Source organism: Paroedura picta, chromosome 7, assembly GCF_049243985.1.
Source record: "Paroedura picta isolate Pp20150507F chromosome 7, Ppicta_v3.0, whole genome shotgun sequence".
Lineage (NCBI taxonomy): Eukaryota > Metazoa > Chordata > Lepidosauria > Squamata > Gekkonidae > Paroedura > Paroedura picta.
In genome coordinates this window covers 77,936,588-77,963,959 of record NC_135375.1, presented here as the reverse complement: position 1 = coordinate 77,963,959, position 27,372 = coordinate 77,936,588, and the positions used below count along the sequence as shown (strand labels likewise).

Below are 27,372 nucleotides of genomic sequence, written 5' to 3'. Positions count from 1 at the left end.
TAGTTTAGAGTTCACATTGAACACTACATATTAAGAGTTTCTATGTTACAATCCAGTCATGCAGAAAGCCTTTCCCCTCATGCATTATATTTCTGTGTGCAAGGCATTTGTTTTCTGAAGTGGAACAGTCCCAATGGCATTTTCCCCCTCTGAATCATGAATTTTCTAAAGAATGCTTTTATGTGGGTTTGGAGGATTCCATGTTTTTTTTTCCCTTCTGACCCAGGGGCATCAAAAACAGACCAACTTCCACTAGAAGAACTTTACATCTTTCATTTTAGTGGAGACTTTAACTGCAAACTACAGATAAAGGGAAGTGTTTTATTGTAAATCAGACACAGAATTCAATAAAAGTTTATTCCCACACGTTGTGTTCAAGATCAAGTTAATTTGCCTCACCTTCATTTTGATAAAAATTGGTAAAAAGTGATATTATAAAAGAGAAGAAGAATCACAGCAATAAATTAAGAAGAAACATTCAGGAGGGAAAAAGAATCACTGAGAGAGAAACTAAAGCAGATTTAAAATAGGTTGTCCTTTATAAAGGTGCTTTGAAAATGCTTAACACAAGTAGCAGCATGGAAAAGTCATAAATACAAGTGCACATTTGTCCGTCATGAGGCTTCTTCCTCTTTAATTAACCAAAGCAGTAGTACTCATCTGATTCAATCTTGGGATGTTTATGTAGGGACTGTGAGTCATCTATAAAAGAAGAGTCACTGAACTGGTCCATGTCTGAAGGTGTGTGTCGCCCAGGGACATCATCTGCCAAAGTGTCCAGGTAACTCCCCACGGAGATGCCATCCAGTCCATCACTCCCATCCTGCAAACTGTTGTAGCTGCCTCTCAAAGAGGTTTCCTGACTCTCCAGTAGGCTGCAGAGGCTCCCACTCAGGCTGCTGCCTCTGCTGGCGATGGCTCCTTTCTCTTCCATCATCCACTTGATCGACTCAATGCTTTCGTTGATGACCAGCAGCTGGCGCATGAGTTTGATATCAGTGGCTCGGAGGTCAACCTGTATGTGTAAAAACAACCAGCTTACTGAATTAGGTACATGTGTACAGACCTACATATCCTGGAGTTATAATAATTTTGAGTGAAGGCCCCTTGGTTGGAAATAATCTTCCTACAGATAACTGCTTGGTCCCTTCTTTGTTGTTTTTAAGTGCTTGGTCAAATCAATCTTACTTCCCTGGGCTTTTCATAACCATTTTGTTTTCTGCCAGTGCTATCATTTTAAAAAAATCACTGTTTTAATTCACCATCCTATTTGTGGGAGGGAGGGGAGAAACATCTTGAATGCTTCTTAAAAGGCAAGCGGTAATTATTTTGAATAAATAAGCAAATCATCCAGTTCTGTGAGACCAAAATCCATCAAAGGAAACATTAACCTTTTTACCCATGAATCATGCTAATCTCTTGCATAGATATTGCTGTTTATGGGATTCTAAAGATGGCTTAGTTAGAATTAGCTATGAGCAAGCTGCCAATGAGAGGCTAAACAAACCACTTAAAATACTTTCAGAAAGATAAAGACAATCGTGGCTCTGTCTATGCTGTGAAAATATCATTAATACATACAATATGGCAAAAATGAGGCAGAGTAGGATTTCCAAAGTCTGAGAGGACATGCCTAATTAACTCTGTTTCTCTAGGATATTGTCAGTTAAAGTCTCATTAGCATAAAGGGAGGCATAATTGGGTCAAGGCTGAAATTAACATTATATTACATCTATTGGGCCAATATAACATAAGCATAAGCACTCAAGGGTAACGACGAACAATGTACTAATAATTTTCAATAATTTTCATTGATACCTGCTGATACATTTGAAATAGGGCTACCATTCTCAGTTCACAAGCCCAGTTCACAAGCCACGAATTGCCTAATTTCATGAGTTCACGGAGATCTGTGGGTTTGCTCATGCCCATCTCTAGTTTAAGGATTCGCACGGCCGTAGCACCAGAGCCAGTTTAAGGATTCATGGGGCCCTAGTATAGTACAATTGCGATGGGAGCAGCCAGACCAGGGGCAAAGGGGCTCCCCCACAGTGGAAAGGGGTATCACTCTGAAGAAGAACTGCTTCTTATATGTTAGTTTTATCTACCAGAAGGAGTGTCAAAGTGGCTTACAATCACTTTCTGATATCACTGTTCTTCCTTGAGGCCACACAGAATTTCACCTAAGGCATTATGATGAAAGACTTACATTTACTGGTACTTGATATCTCTGGTATAGAACATTTACATCATCTTTCTTAAAAGCTGGGTAGTATCTTATCACTCTGCTCAACTAAACGTTATACCTTCAGCCCAACAGTTTTTCTGATGGAAGAGGTTCTTCCTCTGGATCAGCCTTTCTCAACCAGGGTTTTGTGAAACCCTGGGGTTTCTTGACAGCCCTAGAAGGGTTTCCCAAATGGGGAAACAACACATGCTTACTTAAATTCTTTCTTACATACCTCAGGACAAGTTAGGAAGAAGTAGGCTGACCCATTAATTATAACTTGTCTACAATAAAGTATAGATATTTTAAAAACAGAATTTCTGTTCTGAGAATGGAAAGAAAATATTAGGAAATCCAAACATTAGAGATTTTCAGATTTGTAGAAATAATTAATTTTACTAGGTTACTCAAAAATAATTATGGGGGAGAATTTTCAATATTTTTAATGTACATCTGCTAAACTAAAATCACCCCCCCAACATATGACAATAAAGGCCCATTAAAAACACTTGTCTTCAAATGAAAATGTAAAAATGTACATGAGCTCAATGTTTTCCAACCTCTGTGTACAGATCCCAAAGTGGGTTGCAAAACCTGTGTAAATGGTCCCCAGGCTTGATTAGTGCAATGCTGTTTTTTAAAGCTGGCAACCATGATAAGTACATTTGGGTTTGTGGGTCACCATACCTAGAAGGTTAGACATTACTGCACTAGCTAATACATATATTTATTAATGATAGATATCACACAATAGTTTTAGTGGATTTAGTCTGAACAGAAAATTGCTGGAGACATGCTGATGGTCTGACATGGTTTTAGCTGAGGAAGGGATTTACAAAAATGAATACAACCTATTGTGTTATGTAGCCTTTTATACTGTGCGCTAAGCCCTTGTTTTTTAATATATGAATATAACATCTGCATTGTTCACCCACAATGAACTGAGGGGGAAAATTCCAGACTTTGAGGAAGTGAGCTCTTTATCTTGCTTTGGCAAGCCTCCTTTTTTCTTTGCATATAATTCTTTCCATGGATTCTTCAGAATCTTAAGTCTGTCAAAATACCCTGAATTACACACTGCTTTCTTTTTTAAAGAAAAAAACAAAAAAAACTTTACTCTGATGGTTTACATCAATGGCTTCTGACCATAGGCCAAAAGACTGTTGCATTCTTCCTCTTCCTCCACAATTCCCATATCTGTTCAACTACACCTCTGCTTACATACATGCCTCTTGCATTCATCACAATTTTTCTTCCCTGCAATATCCCCATAGCCCACCTTGGTCCTCTCTATTGCCTATCCTCCTTTCTCAAGACCCTAGTTGCTCCTTTAACAATCCCTTCCCATCATTCTCTATTTACAGAATGCATCTCATTAGTCAATCAATTTAGGCAGGTATTTGGTGAAGATATGTACGCGTGAGGGACCATGGCCTCTTCCTACTGTTTCTCTCAGGCCCACATAAATCACCATTATCTGAAAACATCTCATAAATATATCTCAGAAAGCAAATGTTCAGAAGCACGGGTAAAGAATATAGCCACAGTTGCAAAACAGTTTCAACCACTTGTTCTTAAGCAATGCCACACCCTTCCAAACCCAACGGACTCAGAAAGGGATAACACTGTTTAGAATTCCTCTGAAACATCTAAAATGTGAACTTCTTGGAATTCAGAATAACAGATATTTCAGTCACTGACATCAGTTCGGATTTTTAATCTCTCTCGATTTTCATGTAGCCCCCTTTCCTCCTAGCATTAATTTTAAATTATCAGCTGAGAAGCATCACAAGTACCAGGAGCTAATGGATCCTGAAACATACTCAGTAGTAGTGCCAAATGTAACACTAATTACATTTCCAACCTATCATTATGTCAGATATGCAATACTTCAGTAATTAAAGATGCACCTTACTCTACTCATTGAGTCTAAATGGCCTTCCATGCACCGAGTAAATACAATAATACATAGCAAATGCAATAATAATTAAAAATAACCACGCAAGCTTCAAGGGCTATCATTACAACACTATCAAATTTCCTTCCATTTGTAATGACATACTTTGATAGATTGTTATTGGTGAGCAAGGTTAGTAGTTTCCCAAAAGGCAAGTTCAGCACCTACACTAATCATCAGATGATGCATATTAGAAATGGATGTACCCTATTTTCAGTCCTAAAAAAAATGCACCAAGAAAAAAAACTTTAGTTTGAAAACCATACAACTTAACATCTGAAACATACTTTGCATGATTTACTTTTGACGTTTAACAATATTGCATGCTGCATTTTGTTTCTGTTGCTTCTGTTAGGAAGAGACAAGAAAGGGGCTCTAAAGCCCCCTTCCCTAGAAATCCTATTTAACAACTCCTCTCTAGCTTCTGAAATTGTACCATGCATGCTCACAAACATTAAAGCTTCCCAACAAAAAAGGCTAGAAATAATTTACCCCCTTAAAATGAAAGCAGAGTCTCTTGGGAATCTAAATGTTGTATCTTATACTGCTTTTCCTTTCCTGTGTTTCTGCAGAATCATCATATGCACAAAATACTATTTATGATATGCTTCTAACTAGATGATGGGGAACTTTATGTTCTATGTTTTTAAATGCAAATACAAAGAGTTGCAAAAAATGTTTCCATAATCAGCAATCCTTTGTGGATGCATAAGTCTTCATATAAACATAGATGACTAAACAGGTTGGGAGTTCCAGTCATGCAAGTCCAACCCCCCCCCCCCGAAACACCTTGCTTGAGAGGTCATTTGGATCATATGTCCAGTAATAAGGCAGTGTGGAGGAACAAGCTTGAACACATGAAGCTGCTTTCTATTGACTTAGCCTGGACCATCATCTCAGACTGGCTGTAACTCTCAGGGTATCAGAAAGAAGTCTTTCCCTTCATCAGATACCTTTCAGTGGAGATTGCAAGAATCTTCTGTTTGCAAAGCAAATGCTCTACCAGACCCATTATGCACGGGGGTTTTAGCGCACAGTCGGGGTGGAATGGCGGCGACTAAAATCACGGATAACGCACGGAGCCGGCTGCAACCGGCTGCAGCTTCGGTGCATGCCGCCGAAAAAGCCGCGTCAGTGAAACGCGGAAGAAAGCGCAGCTTCCGGGTGAGCGGGGCGCAACCAGAAGCGGCGCCCGGATCGGCGCGTGCATAATCGGTTACTCTGGGTTTTGCCGCCGTCGCGCCCCGCCCCGTGCATAACCGGTATGCGTCGCGTCTTCCCCCTCCGCGTTTTCCACGTGACCCGAAATCGCCGTTTCGGCGGCCGTGCATAATGGGCCCCACTGAGCCATAGGCCCTTCCACTCTTCCTGACTCTGGTTCTGAGAGTGGTGGGCTAAAAATCCAATTAATAAATAAAATAAAAGAATAAAAGGCCTCAGACAAATTGCTACACCTTGGTAAGGGCAAACAAAGGAAATGTGTCTTGTTTCCTCCACTCAAAAGGCCCTTTTGATTCCTCCCAGGGTCAGGAAAAGAGCACGAAGCAAAGATCTACCACCCACTCCACAGAAAGAGTTCTGATCCAATAACCCCTTGCCTTCTGTTTGAACTTAAAGGAGATGCTGGCAGATCCAACCATTGACCTACAGTATCAGACGTTGTTTGGCCTTTAGTCAGGACTTTCACTTTTAGAAAACTACATCAGAGTAAGGAAGCACAGCTGAATGCCCTTGTCAGGCTATGCTGGTGACATGAAAACCACTTCCCATGTTGTTCATGTAACAGGAGAAGTCCCAGCTACCAAAGAAGCACCCACACAACAGTTTGCCTCCACCCCAGCAGTGGCCCAGTTTCTAGCAGCTGTGACACCACTATGAGGAGGAACTGCATTGTGACCTGGAGTTTCTGATACTCATGAAAGACTTGTAGAGCCTGGCCCTATGTCATCACCAGTATAAGGGATGAAGAAGGCTAAAGTGCACTTAACTCCCTTTGAAATCAAGGAGACCTAAATGCCCTGTCACATTCTGAACATGCAGCCCTTTCAACAGCACTCTGCATGCCTAACATATTGCCAATTGTGCACACTGTGTTGAAAAGCCAATCCAGCTAAAACCCCTTGCTCCCCCTCCTACACGTTGCTTGGTGCAGCCTGGTGGAATAAAAATTGCTTCTTTTAGAAAGGATTAATGCTCTTGTGGGTGATTTATGATATGAAAACGATAAAGTGAGCCCTCTTGGTATTTCATTCTAAATGCGGTGGGTATGGGCCCAGTGGCTGAACTGCTGCAACTGTAACCAGAACAATATATAGTCAATCTAAAATAAATTCAATTAATGTGAAACAACAAAAATATCACCCCATTCCGTTGAGAGCTGCACAAACTGCAGCTCAGATTATCTGTTTTTACAGAAGGAATCAAGGTGTCAAATTCCTTTTTTACAGGGGCCAGATCTGACATAAATGTCACCTTGTTGGGCCGGGCCATGTGTGCCAATAATGTAATGCCAATTACGGGAGATATAAACTTTATAAAGGACATGGGCAAACCCAATTAATTGTATTATTTTTTACCCAAAATATGAACACGCTTAAAATATTAACTCTCTTAAAGAATTTCCTTAATGCATCTCTCTGATGCCCACCCTTCTACTTCCACTGCCCATTACACATTAGCACAGTATACAGGGACAAAATGCACAGCCTCTGCCATCTGGCAATAAAGGTAACAACCAGTGGCTTGCCAGCTGAATAAGAGCCCTGGATAGGCTGGTTCTGGCCCACAGGTTGCATGCTTGACACCCCTGGTCAACCATGTTCTTATTTAGGAATCAGAGCCATGAGCAATTCTCTCTTTCCATCCCCCATGAATGCCCCAACCACCACAGTTTTACATCATGATGGACCATGGACAAGGTCCATGATTAGGCATACTTAAGGCTCAATGTTGTGTGCTCAGACCTGGCAGTAAGCCCCACTGAACAAAAAGTTACTGCTGAGAAAAATGTGCATAGGGTTGCAGGGCAGGTCCTTTTGGGGAAAAAACTGTACATGTGTATTTTATTGATTGATTTCTCCAATTGCAATTAATTGGATGGTAAAAGTAATCAGTCTGAAGGACCTATGGCCATTTACACATGGGTTATCGATCCATGTGTTCAGTGCTTTGGGGAAGAAGTTTTTGCACATCTGGGGGCTTTCCCAGGTTTCTGCCACTCTTTGTTTTGTTCCAAAGTTTTGGGAAAGACTGCGGTCTAGCCTGGATTGTTCCTTTTTGGGTGAGAAAATTTGTAGTCCACAGCCCTTTTCTCTACTACCCCTCTCCCTCAGCAGCAATTCCTTCCCCAACAACAGTGTTTTTAAAAAAAAATATTTTTGAATCATCTCTGGAATATCATTATATTGATAGACTTTTACAATAGCAGAGGTAGCAGGTTCTTTGAATGACCAGCTTTCATTTTTAAAAAGTAATTCTCCACCTCCTTCCCTTGCAGAGATATATGTAAAAAGACATGTATTTGCAAGCTTCTTTCAAAAACAAAATAAAAGAAAAAGGCTAGGATATTCTAGTGCTCATTTTGTTAAAAATTGCAAAAGTCTATTGGTCCATGGGAGAGGGGAGTGGCAACTTTTGGCGGATGGGAGCAGTAAAACTGCAGGAAAACCTGCTATGAGGAAACCCATTGCAGTTTCACTTTATCTGCCACTGCACCAGCAACAGGGAACCAATAAAAACTAATGGAAACAACCCATTCCTTCTAGTTGCTGTAACTTGAGAAAAATATATTCAATCAGTCATTATCATTACATACATTTAATAAAATGCCATTTTATATTTTTAGCCACAAAGCAAACATTACCCAATCTAGGTTATTCTAGGAGTCATGAGACAAAATGTTATCTCTCATTGTAATAGCACCTCCTGGAGAAAAACAGAAAGTTTACATTATGCGAAAGTTCCCTCTGTGGGTGTGTGCATATGCATCACAATCTGTTCTACAAATAAAACAGTCTTTTCTGTTCTTCTAATTTCTCCTTTCTCTCCGATAGCAAATCTATCTGATAGCATACCATGTAGCTGTTTGCAGCACTCTTCCTCTGATATTCCATACACTCACAATTCTACTTAGTACAATTTTATATGCGGAAGATATAAATGATGCATTTTATGTTGTTAAAGCAGTGACATAAGTTCAGGTCTTAAAAAAACGTAATTATTGGATATATTTGAATTTTCCTGAAACTGCCTGGCTTTCCCCCAAGGATTCAAAATTTCCCCCCAAATTACCATATTGTGTTCATATAACAATTATGTAAAAGCAATCCGAAACCTACAATAAGCACTGCAGTAAAGTAAAATCCTATTCATTTATATAAATATCCTTCCAAAAGATTGCATTATACTATCCTTCTAAACTCCTTATAACTATAATGGAAATTATTCATTCATTTAGCTGATTCAGCCAACAATGAAACACCAAAAGATCACCTATGTGCCAACTATAAACAGACACCTAGAATAAGAAAAAGAGCTTTTCAGATAGATTATTTTACTTATTTATACATCAGCTTCAATTATAATCCACCTTTTTGGCTGAGACTCAAAACAGATTACAAAATATAAAATGTGAAGGCAGGGATCTGTAGGTTGGAGTTCAGAAACAGGAGATGAGTCAGCCTACAGGAGAAGATGACTTCAGCAGCCTTTGATGATATGTAGGGGCAGGGAGGAAGTGGATATGTTACTTACCAAGGTGAGACTGCCCACAGAACCCCGGACCCTCTGCTCCTCTTGGCTTTTAAAAAGAGCCAATAAATGGGTAAAAAGGGCCTCTTCCAGGAGATTATCATCCTTTCCCTATCATCAGGGATTTTCTCATTTCACAGCTAGAGTTCTTGGGGAGGGTGGTTGAGAGGGCTGCTGTGGACCGGCTCTGCACGTATCTAGATGAAACTTTGATCCTAAAACCATTTCAGTCCAGTTTCTGACCTGGCCACAGAATGAAGATGGCGCTGGTCGTTCTGAGACAGCTGGATTGAGGTGGATTAGTGCTGCTCATCATATTAGATCTCATGGCAGTGTTCTATGTTGTAGATCATGAGCTTTTAGCTCACCACCTCATTGACACTGGGATATGGGGGACAACACTACAGTGGCTAGTTTATTTTTTCCAGGGTCAAGGACAAAGGCTCGTAATTGGGGAGGATAAATCCCATTGTTGAATGTTCCAGTGTGCAGTCCCACAGTGGGTGGTCCTTTCCCCAACATTATTGAACATCTTCATGAGTTCTCTTGTCCAGCTGATCTGAAGGTTTAGCTTCAGTATGCCGATAACACCCAGCTCTACTACCTGACACTGGATTAACTCCCTCCCAGGACAACATGCCAGTTGTTTGGAGGCTCTAGCTGAATGGTTAAAGAAGAGTGGCCTGAAGCTGAACCCTTCAAAGATGGAGGTCCCGGGGTTGAGACAAGCAGAGAAAGTGTGCATGCCCAGCCTGGATGGCATGCAGCTTATTGATACACAGATGGTCAGAAATTTGGGAGTTATAGTTGATGCCTCCCTTTCCATGAGGGTTGAAGTCATTTGAGTAGCTCATTTTTCCATCTATGCCAAGCTACTAGCTCCCTACCTGGTCCCAGATCACTTAGCACAGTCATCCATGCAATGGTGACTCCAGACTAGGCTTCCATGACTTGCACTATGCGACCCTTCCCTTTTTCCTACTCGTGTCCAAAATGCAGCCACCAGAGTCCTTACCAGAACACCATGGAGGGCTCATATACACCTTGTGCTCAAGCAGCTATATTGGCTTCCAGTAGAGTTCTGGATTAGGCTCAAGTTGTTGGTCAATCAATCAATCAATCAATCAATCAAGGAGGGAGGGAAGCTACTGATCATCAGCACCAAGATCTATTTAAGCAAAAAAGTGTTTCTAAATGCTGAAATAAAGATCCCTGTAAAAAAGGATCAGCATTATTATCCCCATACTGGCAAAAACATGTTGTTGAGGGATAGCAACATCAACACATGAAGCTGCTTTATACCAAGTTAGACCACTTGTTTATCTGGCCCAGTGTCACACCCAGGCTCTCCAGGGTATCAGACAAAGAAAGGTTTTCTGGTATACCTGCTACAACATCTTCAACTGGAACTACTGTGTACTGGATTTTGGACTTTCAGCATACAAACCATGTCTTTATTAACAAGTAATGGCTTAAAATCACCCGGGTAAAATCATGGTAGAGACAAGGTTCCTGGTTCATAACCCAGTCTTTTAGCAAATACAAATAACTGAGATTGAGATGACAGCTGATAGGTGAGAATGGAAGGCTATAGAAAGCTACACTGAGGCTTTACAATCCTTGGAAACCAAGCAGGATAGGACAACTCCATGGTAACAGAGATATTGCTTCCAAGAATTTGTCTGTAGGGACCAAGATATTCATAAGGCTGCCCTTGGTTGCCAAGATAGAGCTGCCAGGACTAATTTCATGATATGTGGATCCTTCAAGACAATACAAAGAATGGTGGTGAAAACAAATGCAAACCTGGTCCACTAACTATTTATTCTGGAATGCTGATTTGGGGCTACTCTAATACCCTTTACTTCCTTCCATCATGGCCTTAGACTACAGAACCTTGCAAATCAAAGGAATATTAACTTCAACCACTTTTATGCATTGGATTAAATTATGAATGCAAAGGGTTAAATAATAAAGTCCCCTTGTTTTCAGTGGCAGAGTTTTAGATTTCATTCAGATTAATGGGATTTATAAAATGGCTAGATCACACCTTATTTTATTACATCTTCAATACACCAGATGTCAAAAAGGTAACACTTTATTTTCCCATTCTAATGTTTTCAGTATTTCTGTTCTCTATATGGAACAACATTTCTGCCCTCTTATCATATAATTTTATTTTTATGGCTGGGTAGGCAGGTTTTTATGAGATACAGTTTACTGTTTCCAATCCTTGCAAAGAAAAAGACCCCTTAAAACTCAGCCTGTGAACAACAACCATAAATTAGATTTTTTGTCTCAGAATAATTCATTAAAGTAAACATTATTTTCCCATTACTGACTGTGACTTTGTGCAAGTGAGGCTCAATACTTCCCTTGGTTGCCTTATGAGGGATTGCAGAAATAGCCTATGACATTATAATGCATCAGCAACCAAGGGAAATTCAAGCTAACTATTAAGCACGTTTAAATTGTGCATATCATTTTTGCCAGCAGCAATATCTGGTCTGCAGTTTCTGGTGTGAAGCATCTGTGATTGAAGGTCTATTGCTGCTTTTCACAGGGAAAGCCACATAAAATCCAAATGAATTAATGGTTCAAGGTGTGCTTGCTCTGTTACATGGAAGTCAGATCCGGAATACTGGATTCCACGTAGATGCCTGCAAGCCTATTGTTACCATTGCTGGTGTGTATCCAACCAGTCAAGCACAGAAGCCAAGCTGAAGTCAAATTTCCCATGTTCATTCCTGCAGCCCCTTTCAATCCGAAAGACAATTCCTGGAGTCATCCAATCTATGCAGAGGAAAAGGCAGTGGTCTGAAATGGAGGGGCAGAACTGTGCTTGCCAAAGAAGAATGAGGAATGATTTCACTCCTTCTCCTTCCTGATTAAAGTCCTCTGCCCCCATCCAATGAGGGGACATTCCATTATGTCCCACAATCATGGGAATTTTGTTGAGGTCAACCGAACAAACACCTGCTAGGCCCCCCAGGAACCCCTTCGTATGAACTGATCCTGAACATACCAACCTATGGGACCCTGGTTGACAATGTTGTCACCAATGGTGTTGGAATTGTTGTATGGAAGTATTGTTTGAACTGTTGTTACTGGTTGCTGAGACTACTCTCACTATTGTGTTGTTTAAAGTTGTAGAACTGTGCTTATCCCTATGTTCCATGTAAGCCACCCTGAGCTGTAAGGGAGGGTGGTAAGTGAGTAAGTAAGTAGTTAAGTAAATAAATCAAACAAGCAAGCAAAAGGCATTCCCTCTCCCCTGAATTTATTGTAATGTTAATTGCATCAGTAAAGTTTGAAGACAACAACTGCATAAAACAATAGAAAATCCCAAAATGACTACTTTTCTTTACATTTTAAAAAAACACTGACTTTGAATAGTCCTAATTTCCAAGTCACCAATACAAAAAAGAATGATCAGTCAGCACAGGTGTGTGTCAAAAAAAAGGTCCTTAATCCCCAAACCTTGAACAGGCAGGAGGATGAGGAAGAGTTGGTTTTGCAAAAGTTGTTTCATTCTTCAACAAGCAGCCACCACTTTTCCTTATGCACACAATGTCATTGCAACAGATTTATGCAGAAGCAGAGGTGGTTAGCCATTTCCTCCTTCCTTAGTGGTCTCTCAATCCCATCCAAGTACCAACTCTACGTAGCTTCCAAGATTTGATGCAATCAGGCTATATTATGCTGCTTTCCATCTCCACAGTTCCTACCTCATCTTAAAAGAATCCACTGTAAACATTGCATTTTTGAGTTGAACCATTAAACATGAGAAAGGTTTCTACAAGAAAGTCTCCAATGTAGTACCTGGGGGTGGACCACATACAAATGCCAGTCAGCTTTAAGGTGGGAACAGGCCAAACCTGTCGCTTTCCTACTGAGCAGCAGAACTTCTATAACCAAGTGTGGTCATGAAGAAAAAAATCTATTTGCAAGAATTTCACTACATATTTTGTCTCTCCTTCACTGGTGGAATAGGTGATAGTTACAGAGGTTAATAGTATTCTGCATTTCTGATGGTATAGACACATACATAAACATGACTGTATTAATAAAATACATTTCAACACAGAGACAGAAAAAATCACTTGTTCAGCTTCATTAATCTATATTAAAATTATCCAATGTGTATACTGATCGTATGCATGTAGAGTGCAGTTATAACATTTTTATAAGTGAGTGCTATTAAATTTAATGGGACTTTCTCCGTACTAAATGTGTTATGGATGACAGCCTTACTTGGCAGTAATTCTGATGGTGCAGCAGAGAATTTTATTTCTAAGCATACCTCAAACAAGGTTAGATTAAATAGGAGTCTGGAGACACTTTAAAAGACTAACACAATTTACTGCTGTATCAGCTATTGTGAGTCAGATCTCATTTCTTCAAATTAATATGGCTGTCATAATCTCAAACTTGTCTGTCTATTCTGAATTAATAGATTTATTCCAAAATATTTCATAAGGGTTAGCCCTTATGTTCTGCTAAGCACTCAGCAATGTTTGTACCAAGCACATCACATTCAAGGCCGCCACTCCCCACCTTTGCATTGTACCCAGTGAGAGTTCGATAGCTCCAACCACGCAAGTCCGAAAGTTTGGGCAAAAATTAACACAATGCCATGTCTGAATGTCAGTCAAATAATTTCATGAAGGCAGCTGTCTGTGTAGTCTCTGGCTTGCCTTCTGCACTAGTCTGTCCAATATATGAAGAGGCACTATCCATGATCCTTTGATGCTAGCAAATGGTTGTTTGAGATGTTCACATAGTTCCTGAACAAAATGGTGTTGTGCCTTAACTGTCCTTAACCGTCCTTTTTGGATGGTTGCAACCATATCTTGCTTGCAGCTTTGTAATAAATAATAATAATAAAATATTTTATCCCACCCTTCCAGAGGTGCTCAGGGTAGGTTACAGCATTGTATATAACAACAAGAGTCCTGGGGAAGCAATGTACCACACCAGGTCACGCTTCCCTGCCCTAATCTTAGTTACAACAGGTAGAAGAGAATGGTACCAAAATTAGTGATTGAAGCACGACTGAAGACTGTTGCAAATAACATTGGTGCCCTGTTGCTATTAAAACTGAAAACAGGCTTAGGAGGATCTCCCCCAGTTGTACATTCGCTTCGCTTTATAGTATGCAGTGGACAAAATTCAGTGCAAGATTATTATTTTTCAGTCATTGACTGTTTCATCAGGAAAAACCATTAAGATTTCTGCACCAGGCTTGGAGACCCTGTCTTTAGTTTTAACAGCACCATGACACCAAGTCATTTGCAACAGTCTTCAGTTCTGGTGCTTGGATCACTCCTTTAAAGTGAAGCAAATGTACAGCTGGTGGAAAACCTAAACGAGGAGTCCTTGGAGGCCATGGCAACCACATATCCCTTTCCTGGTGTCCATCAGGTGTTTTTAGGACAGGCATTTAATCCAGCAGGGCTTCTGACTGGCCATTGGAGATCTGATTAGCTGCATAGGTTTTCAAAAACACTACTTTGGCAGCAGTTGCCATCATAAGAATCTCTAATGTGTGATAGAAGGTGAGTCATGTGAATGCAAGATAGTATTTTTTAAACCATGTGTCCATTTTAAAAGATATCCCTTTGAACAGAACTTGTGCCTGTAGTCCTGAAGAGTTACTATTAAAGTAATTCCTAACCTCACTCCCTGACATTTGGTGGTTGGCTCTGCCACCCAGGGAAGCCATTCTGGTAGTTGCGCCCATCACACTGTGTCAGAATTCCAGCGGTACCCACAGGCTCAAAAAGCCTGGGGAGCCCAGTCCTAAGCATTGGATTCTATAAATTTCGCCTGCACAGCTGAATCAGTCTGAGGATCAACTGTTACGTTTATCATAATTCAAGAAGGATTTTTTCTACATTAACTAATAGAAAATAATCTGCTCCCATCTTAACACCATGGTTTGTTTCTTCCACATTCTCAGTGAATGCCTTTTATTTTTCTGCACCTCATAGCACAGAAATCTTCTTTCTCTGAACCACTACATGCCTCCGTCAACCTGTTTTTGCAACTGCAACTGGTCTGCACCTGCATTTCTTGATGGCCCTCTTTTGCTTTCCCAGCCACAGAGCTTTTAGAAGCCTAATTTCTTAGCTGCTGCTCCTTCCTCCTTCCCTTCTTCAGAATTCTTTGTACCTCACTTTATTTCCCATACTTCTCTTGACATTATAATTCTGTATCCACCAACCTGGGTTTTTCAATTCTGGGTTACGTAAAACCTGAGATTTAAGGATACAGCCAGGGAAGGCTGGAAGAGATGCACCTCAAGAGATCATAATATGATAAAGCCCATCAGAGAACTAATCTCTGTAGTCTGGAGATCAGCTGTCATTCCAGGCAATCCTATACCACCCTCAAGGTAGAGCCAGACAACCCTAGATGTCAAGAGACTAGAGAAATTAGTTATCTAGAAGAAATAGCTTTGGATGGCATACTCTGGCAATACAACAAGCTCCAGAGATTTCCCAAGCTGGAATTGGCCACCATTGGCCGGTTGTAGCTAGAGATGGAAGAATTCCACTGAGTCCATTCTTATTCCTCCAATTTATTTATCCAGTGCAGTCTTGGAAGTTCATAGAATATTTGACATATAGATGGGAGTCTAAAATACCAAATTGCTGTATTGGGTGAAGTATGAAGTCCTAACATGTGAAAAAAGTATATATAGACATGTGAATATAGACTGCACAAAGTAGGAGCAGCTCCATGGTTTAATGCAGACTTTCTTAACTTTTTTACTATTGAGAAACCCCTAAAATATTCTTCAGGCTTCAAGAAACCCCAGTAGTGGTTGAGAAGCATAGCTGTGCATATGCCAACCTGGACTCCTCCCTTTCCCTTCAGGCCCATGATTGTCCATTTTGGGAGGGGGTCAACATGACCATATATGGTCATATCACCTGATAAATGTTTAACAAATTAAAAAAAATAATTATCTCCCAACCATTTGGGAAGCCCTTCTAGGGTCTCCAAGAAACCCCAGGGTTTCACAAAACCCTGATTGAAAAAGCCAGGTCTAATGAAAACCATTGATTTGAGAACACTTAAGGTAAGTCAAAGCTATGGTCTAAGCCATTCCCTTTATAAATATAAAAGAAAATGGTAGTCATGCAAGGGAGTTGGCATCAATAGAAGGTTAATACATCACTGCAATTAAGGATTCCGGGCTACAAAAGACACTTGTCTAGAACATGGCACTAGTAGGGGCCCAAGGATTAAAAGAAAGCTATTGAAACTCAAATATTTTACTTTTCCTTTATTGTCCTTATGAAACAGGGAGAGAGGATAGCATGCAGAGCTGGAGATCTTCAGAAGGGTAATGAGTTGTTACAGTTTCTGCTGCAATTTAAGAGAAGGGGAAATGTTGGCATTTTATGTGGCACATATTTCCCATTGCAGGAAATGGAAAGAGATGAGCTGAGACAATCCCTAATGCAAACTTACTGACGTAGCCAGACATGATGATACAAGCGTAAACGTTCAGGTCAATGCCCAGTGATAAGGAGCAGCCGCTGGTATCAGGCAATCTGAGAGCGGATGGTACATGACAGATTCATTAGGATGCATTTCAGACATCTGTCCTAAGCAGTGGTACCCAAATTAAGGTTGAGTAATAGAAACATTCAGAAGATGGCCCTGAAACCCCCATAAGATCTATTCCTGTCTAGCTATAAATGTTTTCCTTTGCCACTTCTTTGGTGTCATGGTGTAGGTGGTGCGATATAACATGTGCAGCATAAGCCAACTCTTGCTCATGCCTGAATTTGGGTAGGTAAGCAAGGATTCTGAGCTGCTGATCCCTCTTAATCTAATTGGCTTACAGTCTTGCACTGTGGACTTATGATCAAACGACCGCTCAGTTGGGTCATGAGAAACGGTCGAATTAAGGTTTAAAAATAGATGTGGATGTATATATATACTTAACTTAATTGGAGAGTTTTTTTTTAAGTGTTGGTGTTCTCCCCATATGAGAATTATATAGCCGAAGAGAGCCCAAAGCTGACAAAACAGTCTATGACTGCGTGGGTGGGCAGCACTTAGTGGGAGGGAGCCTCACAATCTTGGGATCTGTTCCTAGTTCAGCTGTTCCTGTGCAGGCTGAGGCCTGTATTGCCCAAGCATTTTGTCACTGGAAAGTGGGAACTACAGAGTCCCACAGATGAAATAGCATTCCAGGCAAGAAACATCTCTAGTCCTCTCTCTCTCCTCCACTGGTTGAATTTTTTTTTAAATACCTTAATTTTTATTGTATTGTTTTATCCCATTCTATGACTGATGCACTGTTTGCTTTCATGACTCAGCCAGGCCTTGGAAGTCAACAAAACCAGCATGCTAGCATCTCCAAATCTATTTTTACACATGTATCCAAGCAAATACAAACAAACTTCTTTCCTCTGTGCATTTATACCTGAGACATATTACCAAAAAGAAATTGTGCATCATTAGTGCAAGGAACAGTCTTAAATATTCTTGCTGAAGATGATAGATTGCTAGCCCAAGCCTTAGTTTTTACCAATTGATACAGCTGTTAAGGTAATAGCTGAGTGGACAGACAGCCTCAAGCCTGGCACCTCATGTTGTCACCTGGACTGCTTGCCTCCGCCTGCCTCTAAAACCACCCAAACCCAACACTGCACTGGCACTGAATGGGTGTGTGCTGGAAATAAACAGGAAAAAAACAGATGCTTGATGCAGTGGTCTACTCTGCATCCTACTCTGTGGCATCCATGCTCCAAAAAGATTAAGCAGGGCATAACACTACCATTTGTATTCTGTTAGGTTCAGCTAATTCTCTGCAGATGGCAATGCACAGAAAGATCTGACTGTAAAATTCAGGGATACTGCGATGTTCAGAAATCTACATCACATTTTGTCCTAGTTTCAAAGATCCAGAATCTGTCAGAGTTCTAAACCTGGTTTTATGTTTCTCCTTCTCTTTACCAGGTGAGCTGTCATTGGCAGTTTTGGGAGGGGTGTGTGTGTGCGGCAGACCAACATCATCATATATTACCCAATAAATTACCCATTTAAAATATAGCTCATTCTCAGCTAACTGATAATAATAATAATTAATCATCAGTCTATAAACCTCCACCCCCAAACACATGTAAACCTTTTGTTGAGAAGCTATTCAGATTGACTATCATAACAATAATGAACAGACAACAGCTCACCTCACAAATTGGTCCATTAACCTGCTGATAGCATAGTTTTGAACTTACATGAATATCAAACCTACCCTCTTTCCTTTTCTCTAGTAAGCAACAATTAAATGTTTGCAAGAAATTTCCATATTAGTCCGATATTGTTCTTTCCCAAAGTGTTTTTTCCATTCTCCACATGATGTAATGGATTTTAAAAATGGTTTAAATGAGAAAACAAGCCTTTAGCAGTAATATTAATATAAAACATTTTTCAGCTGCTGTTAAGAATCCTCCTGAAGTAGGCGTATCGCATGGTATGGTTTTACATCACTGGAACAAATGACTTTATATGTATTTCAGAGTACTTACTAGCTATGAATCCATTACATCTGTTTTTAAAATTAAAAAATTATAACATGCGGGGTATATGCTGAGTTTTGTCTACTGGCTGTGATCTAATGAAAATAATTGTCACTGTTATCTTTTCTAAAAATTTCCTTAAATCCTGCTGTCAAGGTTTTGCATTCTGATTGTGTATATAAATTTTGCAGAATAACAGCCAACTGTTTCAAAGGTCTGAAATCAGAAGACAGCTTTATCATTGTTTTCATGATTATGATAAGGGAAAGATTTAAATTCTTCGCATCATGATAAACCAGGGTTTGAACAAATCCTAGTTATCTGTGATGTTTGAAAGCAGGCAAACAAGTTTTAGCTGATTAGCATAAAACTAGAATCTATAGCTGGGTTTTTTAAGCACAGTCTTTACTCACTGTGGGATGCTATGACATCTGAATTCATATTCCACAGTTCTGAATAGCTCTATCCCAGAGCTGTAGCGACTTAGCCACCCAAAGCACAATACAGGGAGGACATCTTCCTCCTGGGCAATGTGGAAGAAGCAAGAAACAGATATATACAAAATAGGACTTTCATCTAATAGACCACGTACAGTTTGTTGCACAAACTGTGGTTTAAACATACCATTTTGTCATGATATATGAACCTGTAGTGTGTTTTACAGGAGTGGTCTCTTATTTTGAAAGCATAACCAAAGTTGGAAGAGAGGCAATTTCCACATAAGGAATTTGCCCTGGACAGCCTCTTGTTGCTGTTGGGTTTTAGTGCTGCTTCCAGATGATGTTGGCAGCAACCCAAGGTTGTGCAGGGGCTGGTGCATGTTTTGGGCAGATTTGCTTCATGATGAGGGAAATCGCCAAAACTGGATTTGGCACTTCTTGTCGCACTTCACATCAGGGAGCAACTAGGGGCAAGCCTGTGTGGATGGAGAATTGCACAACAGTCTCTGCAGCAATTTGCCCACCCTTGCATCCTGCTCCTCTCTCCATTTTCTGCTTTAGAATTTTTTATGGGTACAGTGAGTGAAAAAGATAGTATATGTTTTGTTCCCCTTACTAATAGAGACGAAGGAGAGAAGAAGGGGCAGGTTCTTACAGAGCTCTGCAAGCAGATAGAAGGAAACTCTTCCTAGTTTATTACAAATTGCTAGTCCATCTCTCCGTCCCAGTATGGCTTTGTTTCATTCCAGTCCAGTATATTTCACTGTGCTGCTAGAAATGTGGATCTCACTTGCTTTTCCTTCCACCTGTGGGAATGTTTAGGGTGCTGAGTTTATAACTTCTCTTGTGGAATATTTAATTATTCAATTAAGGAAACTGGTTGACCTAGAGCAGTTCAAGTAGGCAGCTGGAGATATAATCTGTACAAGCATCAGTGATCTGGGGAAACAAAACTAGGCCATCTCCCATTATCTGTCCATCTCTGTACACAAAACACAATTGTATATACATGGTTTGGCCTGGCGTCATCCAAATTATCATATCTTATGAAAGGGCTAATGCAAAACAAACATGATGAAAACCTGTTAAACAAATATCTAAGGGCACACTGTTGGATCCCAAGGCATCCCTGCATGAACAGAATGCAATTTTCACTTGAAATTCAGCCTCCACTGTTGTCATCCTGTCCCCAAGGGACCCTTGGTCCAGAGCAGCTTTTCAGGAGGCAGAGGGGGCTGAAGAAGATGACAGGTGTAGAAAATCTATTTTGAGAGCTATATAAGAAATCTGTTTTGTTTTTATCCTTCAAAAGTTGAATAGACCTACTTAACTAGAGTTCCTATTGCTAGATTTTGCTTTATTTATTTATTTTAATTTTAATACTGAAGAAGCTATGCTTTGGCCAAAAAGGTCCCTGGTTCAAATCTTAATTTTGCCACAAACATACTTGGGGCCTTAGGGCAAGCTATTCTTATTTGATAATTATACTGGCACACTATATAGTGCTGGTGTAAGGAGCACAATAGGAGCACTTGGAAAATACTTAAAAGTATGATGCCCATTTTTATGCCCTTTTTTCCTACCAGACACTGAGGGTATCTGTCTAAACAATTTATAGGTCTACACTGAATTATTAATTAAAATGTTTACATCCTACCTTGCCTTGCAGCACAAGACAGCATACGAATAATAATTTAAAATGTCACAGTTTGAACCAACACAATAAAATATCAGATAACTCCAGCCCTAGCTCTTTGCTAGTTTACAACCTATTAAAAACACTGGCAAGCAGAATGGTTTTGCAGTGCCTCGCGGAGATTGGAGGAGGCCTGGGCTCTGGTTGATGCTGGGTGGACTACCTTATGTGGGGGAACAGCTAGTAGATGGCAGCTTGAGGAATATAGTTGGCCCATAGGTGCGTGTGGGAAGAGATGGTCCTGAAGATATGTGACCCTCGGTTGTAAATAGATTTAAAGGTCAAAATTTTGAACTGATCTCAGAATCAGCTTGGTGTGGCGATTTCTAATCTGGAGAACTAGGTGCTCTTCCCCACTCCTTCACATGCAGCCTGCTTGGTGACTTGGGCCAGTCCCAATTCTCTCATCTACCTCACAGGGTATCTGTTGCGGGAAGAAGGGTAGGTGACTGTAAGTCTCCTTTAGGTAGTAAGAAGTACAAAAAACAGCTCTTCTTCTTCAAGATATGAGCCTGACAGGCAGGCCAACAACAGTCAGGGTGTCACATTCTGAATCAGCTGAAGTTTCTGGATTGTCTTCAAGGCAAGTTCAATACAGAACACATTACAGTTTTCCAAAAAGCAAGGTTTCAAAAGCATGGATTACCATAGCCAGATCAGTTAAAGGGCAAGGGTAGATGACCCAGATGCAGATGACAGAAAGTAGTCGTGGCTATCAGACTTTTTTTCAGATAATAAATCTGGGTCCATGAGCACCCTCAAGCTCTTGACTGCCTCTGCAAATTCCAACTCCACTCTACACATGGATTCAATCACCTTCTAAAACATCAATCTCTTCTGGATTCATGTAGGCCATTGTAGAGAACAAATTAGGAAAAAAGATGTGAATGAACACAAAGTCACGCACTGTGTACAATCTCAAAATGCAAACACCAGGTTATTGATAAAAGACTTGGAATACTCTACATATTCCAAAAGCAGTGAAGTGTTTACATGCTGATCTAATTCACTTCTTTTTCCAAGGGAGAACCAGAATTGGTTTTCGCACAATGAGACTTAGGGTTCCTTTATTTATTTTGTTTAACTTCTGCAAGACTTTTAAGGAAATATTTGCTCTGATTATCTGGCCTTGTTATTACAAGGGAGAAATTCTGCAGAACTTACAAAGTATGATCTATTTTGCAATTTCACATGTTGCAGTTCCTCGCAATTAGGGACCGGGATGCAATGACTTTTCTCCATAACAGCTCCCATTAAGACGGTACAAGGAAGGAGGGATGGTTGAGTAACACATGGATTATTTGCATAATGAGTAATTTATTAATCACTTCAGCCTCTAATTTCTCAAATTCAAGAACTGTAGAGCTGCTGATCTACAGGTTCTTAACGAAGTTCTTAACTCTCTTCATTTTAGAGTGAGAGCAGTTATGTCAATACAAGGACTGCTTTCCCTGATTGAGTTTCACAGTACCACAGAGAAAATAATGAGATCTTGGTAGAATCCAAATAGAATACGAAGTAAGGGTGTGTGACTGAAGGATCCAATGATACCTGAATCTAACAGATAAGTGAGGAGTGATTTCAGGATAATATCCTTGGAATACTGCTGGTAAAGAAAACCAAAGCAAGTAAGCAAAACAAGACCCAGTTCAGAGATTCATGAGAACAGTCGTACTCCCAGAACCCCTAAGAATATGAGTTCCCTTCTTGTATCAAAGCAAAGTTCCACGGGGCCTCCAAAAGGGAGCTCTTCCACCAGGCATTTGGTTGAGGTTGACTGGAATCAGCAACATCTGCAGGGCCCCTGAACCTCCCTCTCAAGAACCCATACACCTGAACCATGGACCTGTTCAAACTGTTATAATTTAGACTGTTATCTTCAGTTATGGTTGCTATTGTTATTATGATTATTATTGTTACAGTCCACTTATATGTTATGTTATGAGGAATCAAGTTCCATGTTTTGTTTATGTTCCATGTGAACTGCCCTGAGCCTCAGGGGAGGGCTGTATATACAAATATAATAAATAAATAAAAAAATGAACAAACAAAACAAGCTAAATAAAGTCTTGTCAGCACAGTGGCCAGCCCAACACTTCTAGAAGCTGACAACCATGCACGTCAGGTTAAGTGCCCTTCTCCTGTAGCCTGCCCTTTAGAAGTGGTCAGTACCTTGCATCCGTACAATAATCACATCTATATATTTCTGTTGAACATATAAGGTCCTTTGTAGCTATTGCAGCCAATGGCCACAGACAGATCCAAATTCTTAAATATGGTTCATTATGTAATGCTTTTGTGAATCCAAAATTGTTAAAACCACATTGTCTGCTTAAATCTTCATTTTAAATTCTATATAGCTACTTTTATTCCTTTGATTCTTGGGTTTTGTCTAAGCTTTGTAGCTAAACTCTCTATCACTAGGATAAATAACAGAGCTGACAGGGGACTGGTTTTCCTTTTTGATAGAAATTGCTTCTGTTAGTTTTCCCTTTGTTACAATCTTTGCTTGTTGGTCTGAGTATATACTTTGCATCTAGTTCTAAGATTCCAGGCCACCACCCATATTCTGAAGTACATTCAGTAGAAAAGGCCATATTAGACTATCAAACGCTTTCTCTGTATCTAAAAATAAAAATGTTGCTTTCTTTCTTTTTCTTATTCACTATTTCAGTTGCATCTATTATAAATCATATAATATCTTTCACATACATGTTTGATCAAGCCTGTTTGATCAACATGTATTAAATTTGGTATGCATTTCTTGTTCTTTTTGCTATTATTGTGGCAAAAATTCGGTAATCTACAGTGAAAAGATAGGTCTGAATGACTATCATAGCGATGCATCACTACTTTCTGTATATATTTATGTTAAACTAGTATCAAAGCCCATTTAAAAATGTGCTTTTAAAGGGGTGACAGGCAGGAGGGCGTGAGAGGGTGGCCGTGGCTCCTATTGGCCTGCAAAGCAGGCTAAAGGGAGTGGGAAGCCCCCCCCCCATCAGCAGCGACAGGGCTTTGCGGCCCGCAGGGAGGTTCCAAATCCCCCCCTCTCCTCCCAGGAGGCTGTTTCCCAAATATATAGGAGTGAAATAGTGTTAAGGATAAATAGTCCCCCTGCCATATTCAACATATTGTCCTTCCTTCTTTTATTTTTTTCATAATGTTTGTAATTGTATCATTAAGACTTCTTCAAAATGTTTGTAACAAATTGTTGTCAGCCCATTCAGCCCTGGTGCTTTGTTCTCTTTTATATTTTCATTGCCTGGGATATCTTTCCTTCTAACCACCCTCTTTGCTGAAGTGGGTGGTGAACAGCATATATATACATAATAATACAGTTTAATAACATAAAAACCGTTCTAAAAATCTAAAATTGTTTGATTTACAATTCATCTGTGTTCTGGTGTAAACTCTGTAATCAGGATATATTTTACATATATTCTTACTCCATTTTCTGAAACATATTTTTTTGTTAGAGTCCAGAGAGGCATTGGTAAAATATTATTGTCTTTCTTTTCCTGCATATGTGATTTGATCTCCTTTCTTTATACATGTTATTACACTTCTTTGTCCTTCCTAAGACCAAGTATCTGTCAGGTTTATTTGCATGTTCAAAATGTCTTTGTTTTAAACATTTTAATTTTTTCTGTATCTTCCCTACAACCCTGTCTCGTAGGCTAAGCTGAGTGAGGAGGACTTACCCAAGGTCACCCAGTAAAGTTCATGGTAAGTGGGGCTTTGAACTGATTTGAAGGCCTAGACCAGGGGTAGTCAAACTGCGGCCCTCCAGATGTCCATGGACTACAATTCCCAGGAGCCCCTGCCAGCAAATGCTGGCAGGGGCTTCTGGGAATTGTAGTCCATGGACATCTGGAGGTCCACAGTTTGACTACCCCTGGCCTAGACCTTAACTCTCAGTTATTAATATACACTATATAAAATATGCCACACACATATCTTGATAAAAATATGTCATTTCCCCAGTTGCCAAGAATGATATGGTGCTGGTAAGAATAGTACTTTGAGACTGCTGTTGTTTTCTTTTGTCTAATTAAAAGGGGGTGGGCAGGCATTCACAGTTTCACCTGTTATTTTTCTTGGAAAACATGCTTCTATCTCACAAACATCATTTAACTTCAAGCTAAGGTCTGATTTAAATGTTATCTTGGCAAGGCAAAAGAGAGCCAGCTTGGTGTAATGGTCATGGGCTGTGGAATCTAATCTTTGATTCCCCACTCCTCCACATGCAGCCAGCTGGGTGATGTTGGGTCATCCCACAGTTCTCTCAGAGCTCTCTCAGCCCCACCTATCTCACAGGGTGTCTGTTGTGAGGACAGGAGAGGAAAGGTGCTTATAGGTCACTCTGGGACTCCTTCAGGTAGTGAAAAGTGGAGTATGAAAACCCAGCTCCTCTTAGTCTTCTTGAATGTACAACTTTACACCACCTTTACATGATCTCAGAGTTTCATTTACTGTGTTACAACCCATACAAAACAAGCTACATGTGCTCAAATTGAATCCCAGAGAACTGTGGTCCTGGTGAATATTGTCCCAATGAAGCCACCATCGTTTTAAGCAGTTGCATGGCTGTACGGTAAGTGAGCTATGTATATGGTCTGTGACACTTTCCTCAGTATTATTTCAAAGCATTCCAGGATTCAGCCTTGGCACTACAATTGTATTCAGAATTAGCCCTAGATAAAATTAAAGCCTTGGGTGATTTTTATTAAAGTGGGGCTGAATTCATTTCCAGGTTAAATGACACATGAATTCCAAACCACGTCAAAACATTCTGTTGGCCGCTCCCTTCGCTGGAAAGTATTTTACTTATGGAAACAATCTCCCTCTCTCAATATTTTATTTTTTCCATTTTGGAATGGGAGGTAGTCTGATTGGCGCATGATAAAAAGTATGTCAAGCCAGCAACTAGGACATGTCTCCTATTACAAAATACATCCGTTTGAAAAAGGGCAGGATATTGTAGCACCCAAGGCTCTGACTAGAAGACTGATTCTCAGACACTAAGATACTTAGGAGCAGAGAACCTTTGGGGAGAGGTACACATCCCGAACAAATTAGCCTCTAGGCAGGGGTGGCCAAACTGTATATCTCCAGAGGTCCATGGACTACAATTCCCATGAGGCCCTGCCACCACGACGCTGGCAGAGGCTCATGGGAATTATAGTCCATATACCTCTGGAGAGCCACAGTTTGGCCACCCCTCATCCAGCGCTTTGAAAGGGTGTGGCTGCCAGATAACTTCCTGCAGGACTCCCAGTTCCGGGGGGAAATCGGAATTACGGCAGGTTTCGCGAAAAGGTGGTAGTGGCTTCCCCATCCGTCTTGGACTGTACCACTAACCTCCCCGCCAGTGCGCTGAAATCCGGCACTTTACCGACAAACTCAATCAACCAGCCTGCCAAAGGACCCCACCCATCTCGCCAGCGCCGCCAACTAAGTCCTAATGCGGGCGGAGGAGGGAAACCTGCCATCCGCGCGTAGGGGTCGGGAAAGGCTCGCGCTCGCCTGGGCAGCCGGCTCTCTGACCCGCACCGCCTGGCCTGTCCTGTCAAGGCGTGTCGGAAGCCGGCGCGGGCGACTCCGAGGAGGTGGGAGGCCCTGCGTTCTGCACATGCTCGGAGGCCCGGCGCGGTTTCTGCCTCTCTTCCTGCTGTCAAGGAGGCAACGGGCAAGTTCGTGCGGCTCGTCGAGGGACCGGGAAGGGGGCTGCCCGAGAGCCGCTGGCGAGCCTTTCCCCAGAGGGAGGGAGGGAGGGAGGGGGCGCTCGGCTCTCTGGGCGGGTTCCCAGGCGGACTCACCATTTCTTGCCGGAGGAGGTGCAGCTTGGTCTCCAGGCGTTCCAGGGCGCTGGAGCTGTTGCCGCGGAGGCTGGCGGGGGCTCTGGGGGCCGAGGCGGCGGGAGCGGGAGCGAGGCCGGGCCCTCCGCCGGGTTGCTCGCGGTGATTCTGGCCGTGGCCGGCGCCGGGCTCCTCCCCCCGCAGGGAGCGCACGAGGCTCTCGGGGACTTTGCGCCCCAGCTTGAGCTCGATGTCGCGCAGGTCTGGCAGGCAGCTCTCTTCCATGGCTTTTGGCTCAAGAAGGCTTTTCGGATTAGGAGCGGCCGGGCCAGAGGCGCGGCGAGCCCTCTCAGCCGCACTGGCCGCCGCTCGCCGCCCTCGCCATGTCGCTCCCGGGGAGGCAGTCCAGTCACAGGTGGCGGCGGGAGGGAGGGGAACGGCGGCGAGCCGGCCAGGTGACCCGCGCCAGGAGACAACGCGAGTCGCTGCCTCTTTCCGGCAGCTGCATTATTTGGATTGCAAACTCCAGCCCTTGGGAGGGAGGGCGGGGGTGTTGTTGCAGGAAGCAGCCGAGCCCGCGCGCTCAATCGCCCGTCGGACGGCTGCCGGCGATTTGGCTGGGCTCTGGGCGGTAGCAGCAGCAGGAACGAGCGAGCGAGGAAGTCCTCCGGGAGGCTCAGGCAGGAAAAGGCTCTCAGTGCAGAACTCTCCCGTCGCCGCCGCCGCGGAATGACACGCTCGTCTGAGTGTCCTGGAGGAACAGAAGCTCCGAGGGATGACCAAGCCCCGTGCGGGCGTGGGTGGAGGCGAGAGCTCCCTCTACATTCCCCAGAAATTGTGCAAAGATTCCTCAACCGCCGACCGGATCCAAAGCGATGTGTTGGCCGGAAAAAAAAAAAACCCTGCAACTTCACGCCATAGTGACAGGTGGACCCGAAGAGGGCCAGCCCTTCTACCGTA

At 41.6% G+C, this 27,372-nt stretch overlaps 1 protein-coding gene across 1 annotated transcript; it reads right to left on the bottom strand.

Annotated features, from left to right (window-relative positions):
- Positions 1 to 301: 301 nt before the first annotated feature.
- Positions 302 to 27,372, bottom strand: LURAP1L (leucine rich adaptor protein 1 like). Its single transcript, XM_077345032.1, has 2 exons — positions 26,434 to 27,372; positions 302 to 1,015 (listed from the first exon to the last, which is right to left on the bottom strand). Exons 1-2 carry the CDS (start codon positions 26,695 to 26,697, stop codon positions 638 to 640), a joined length of 642 nt encoding a protein of 213 aa, XP_077201147.1. The 5' UTR covers positions 26,698 to 27,372; the 3' UTR covers positions 302 to 637.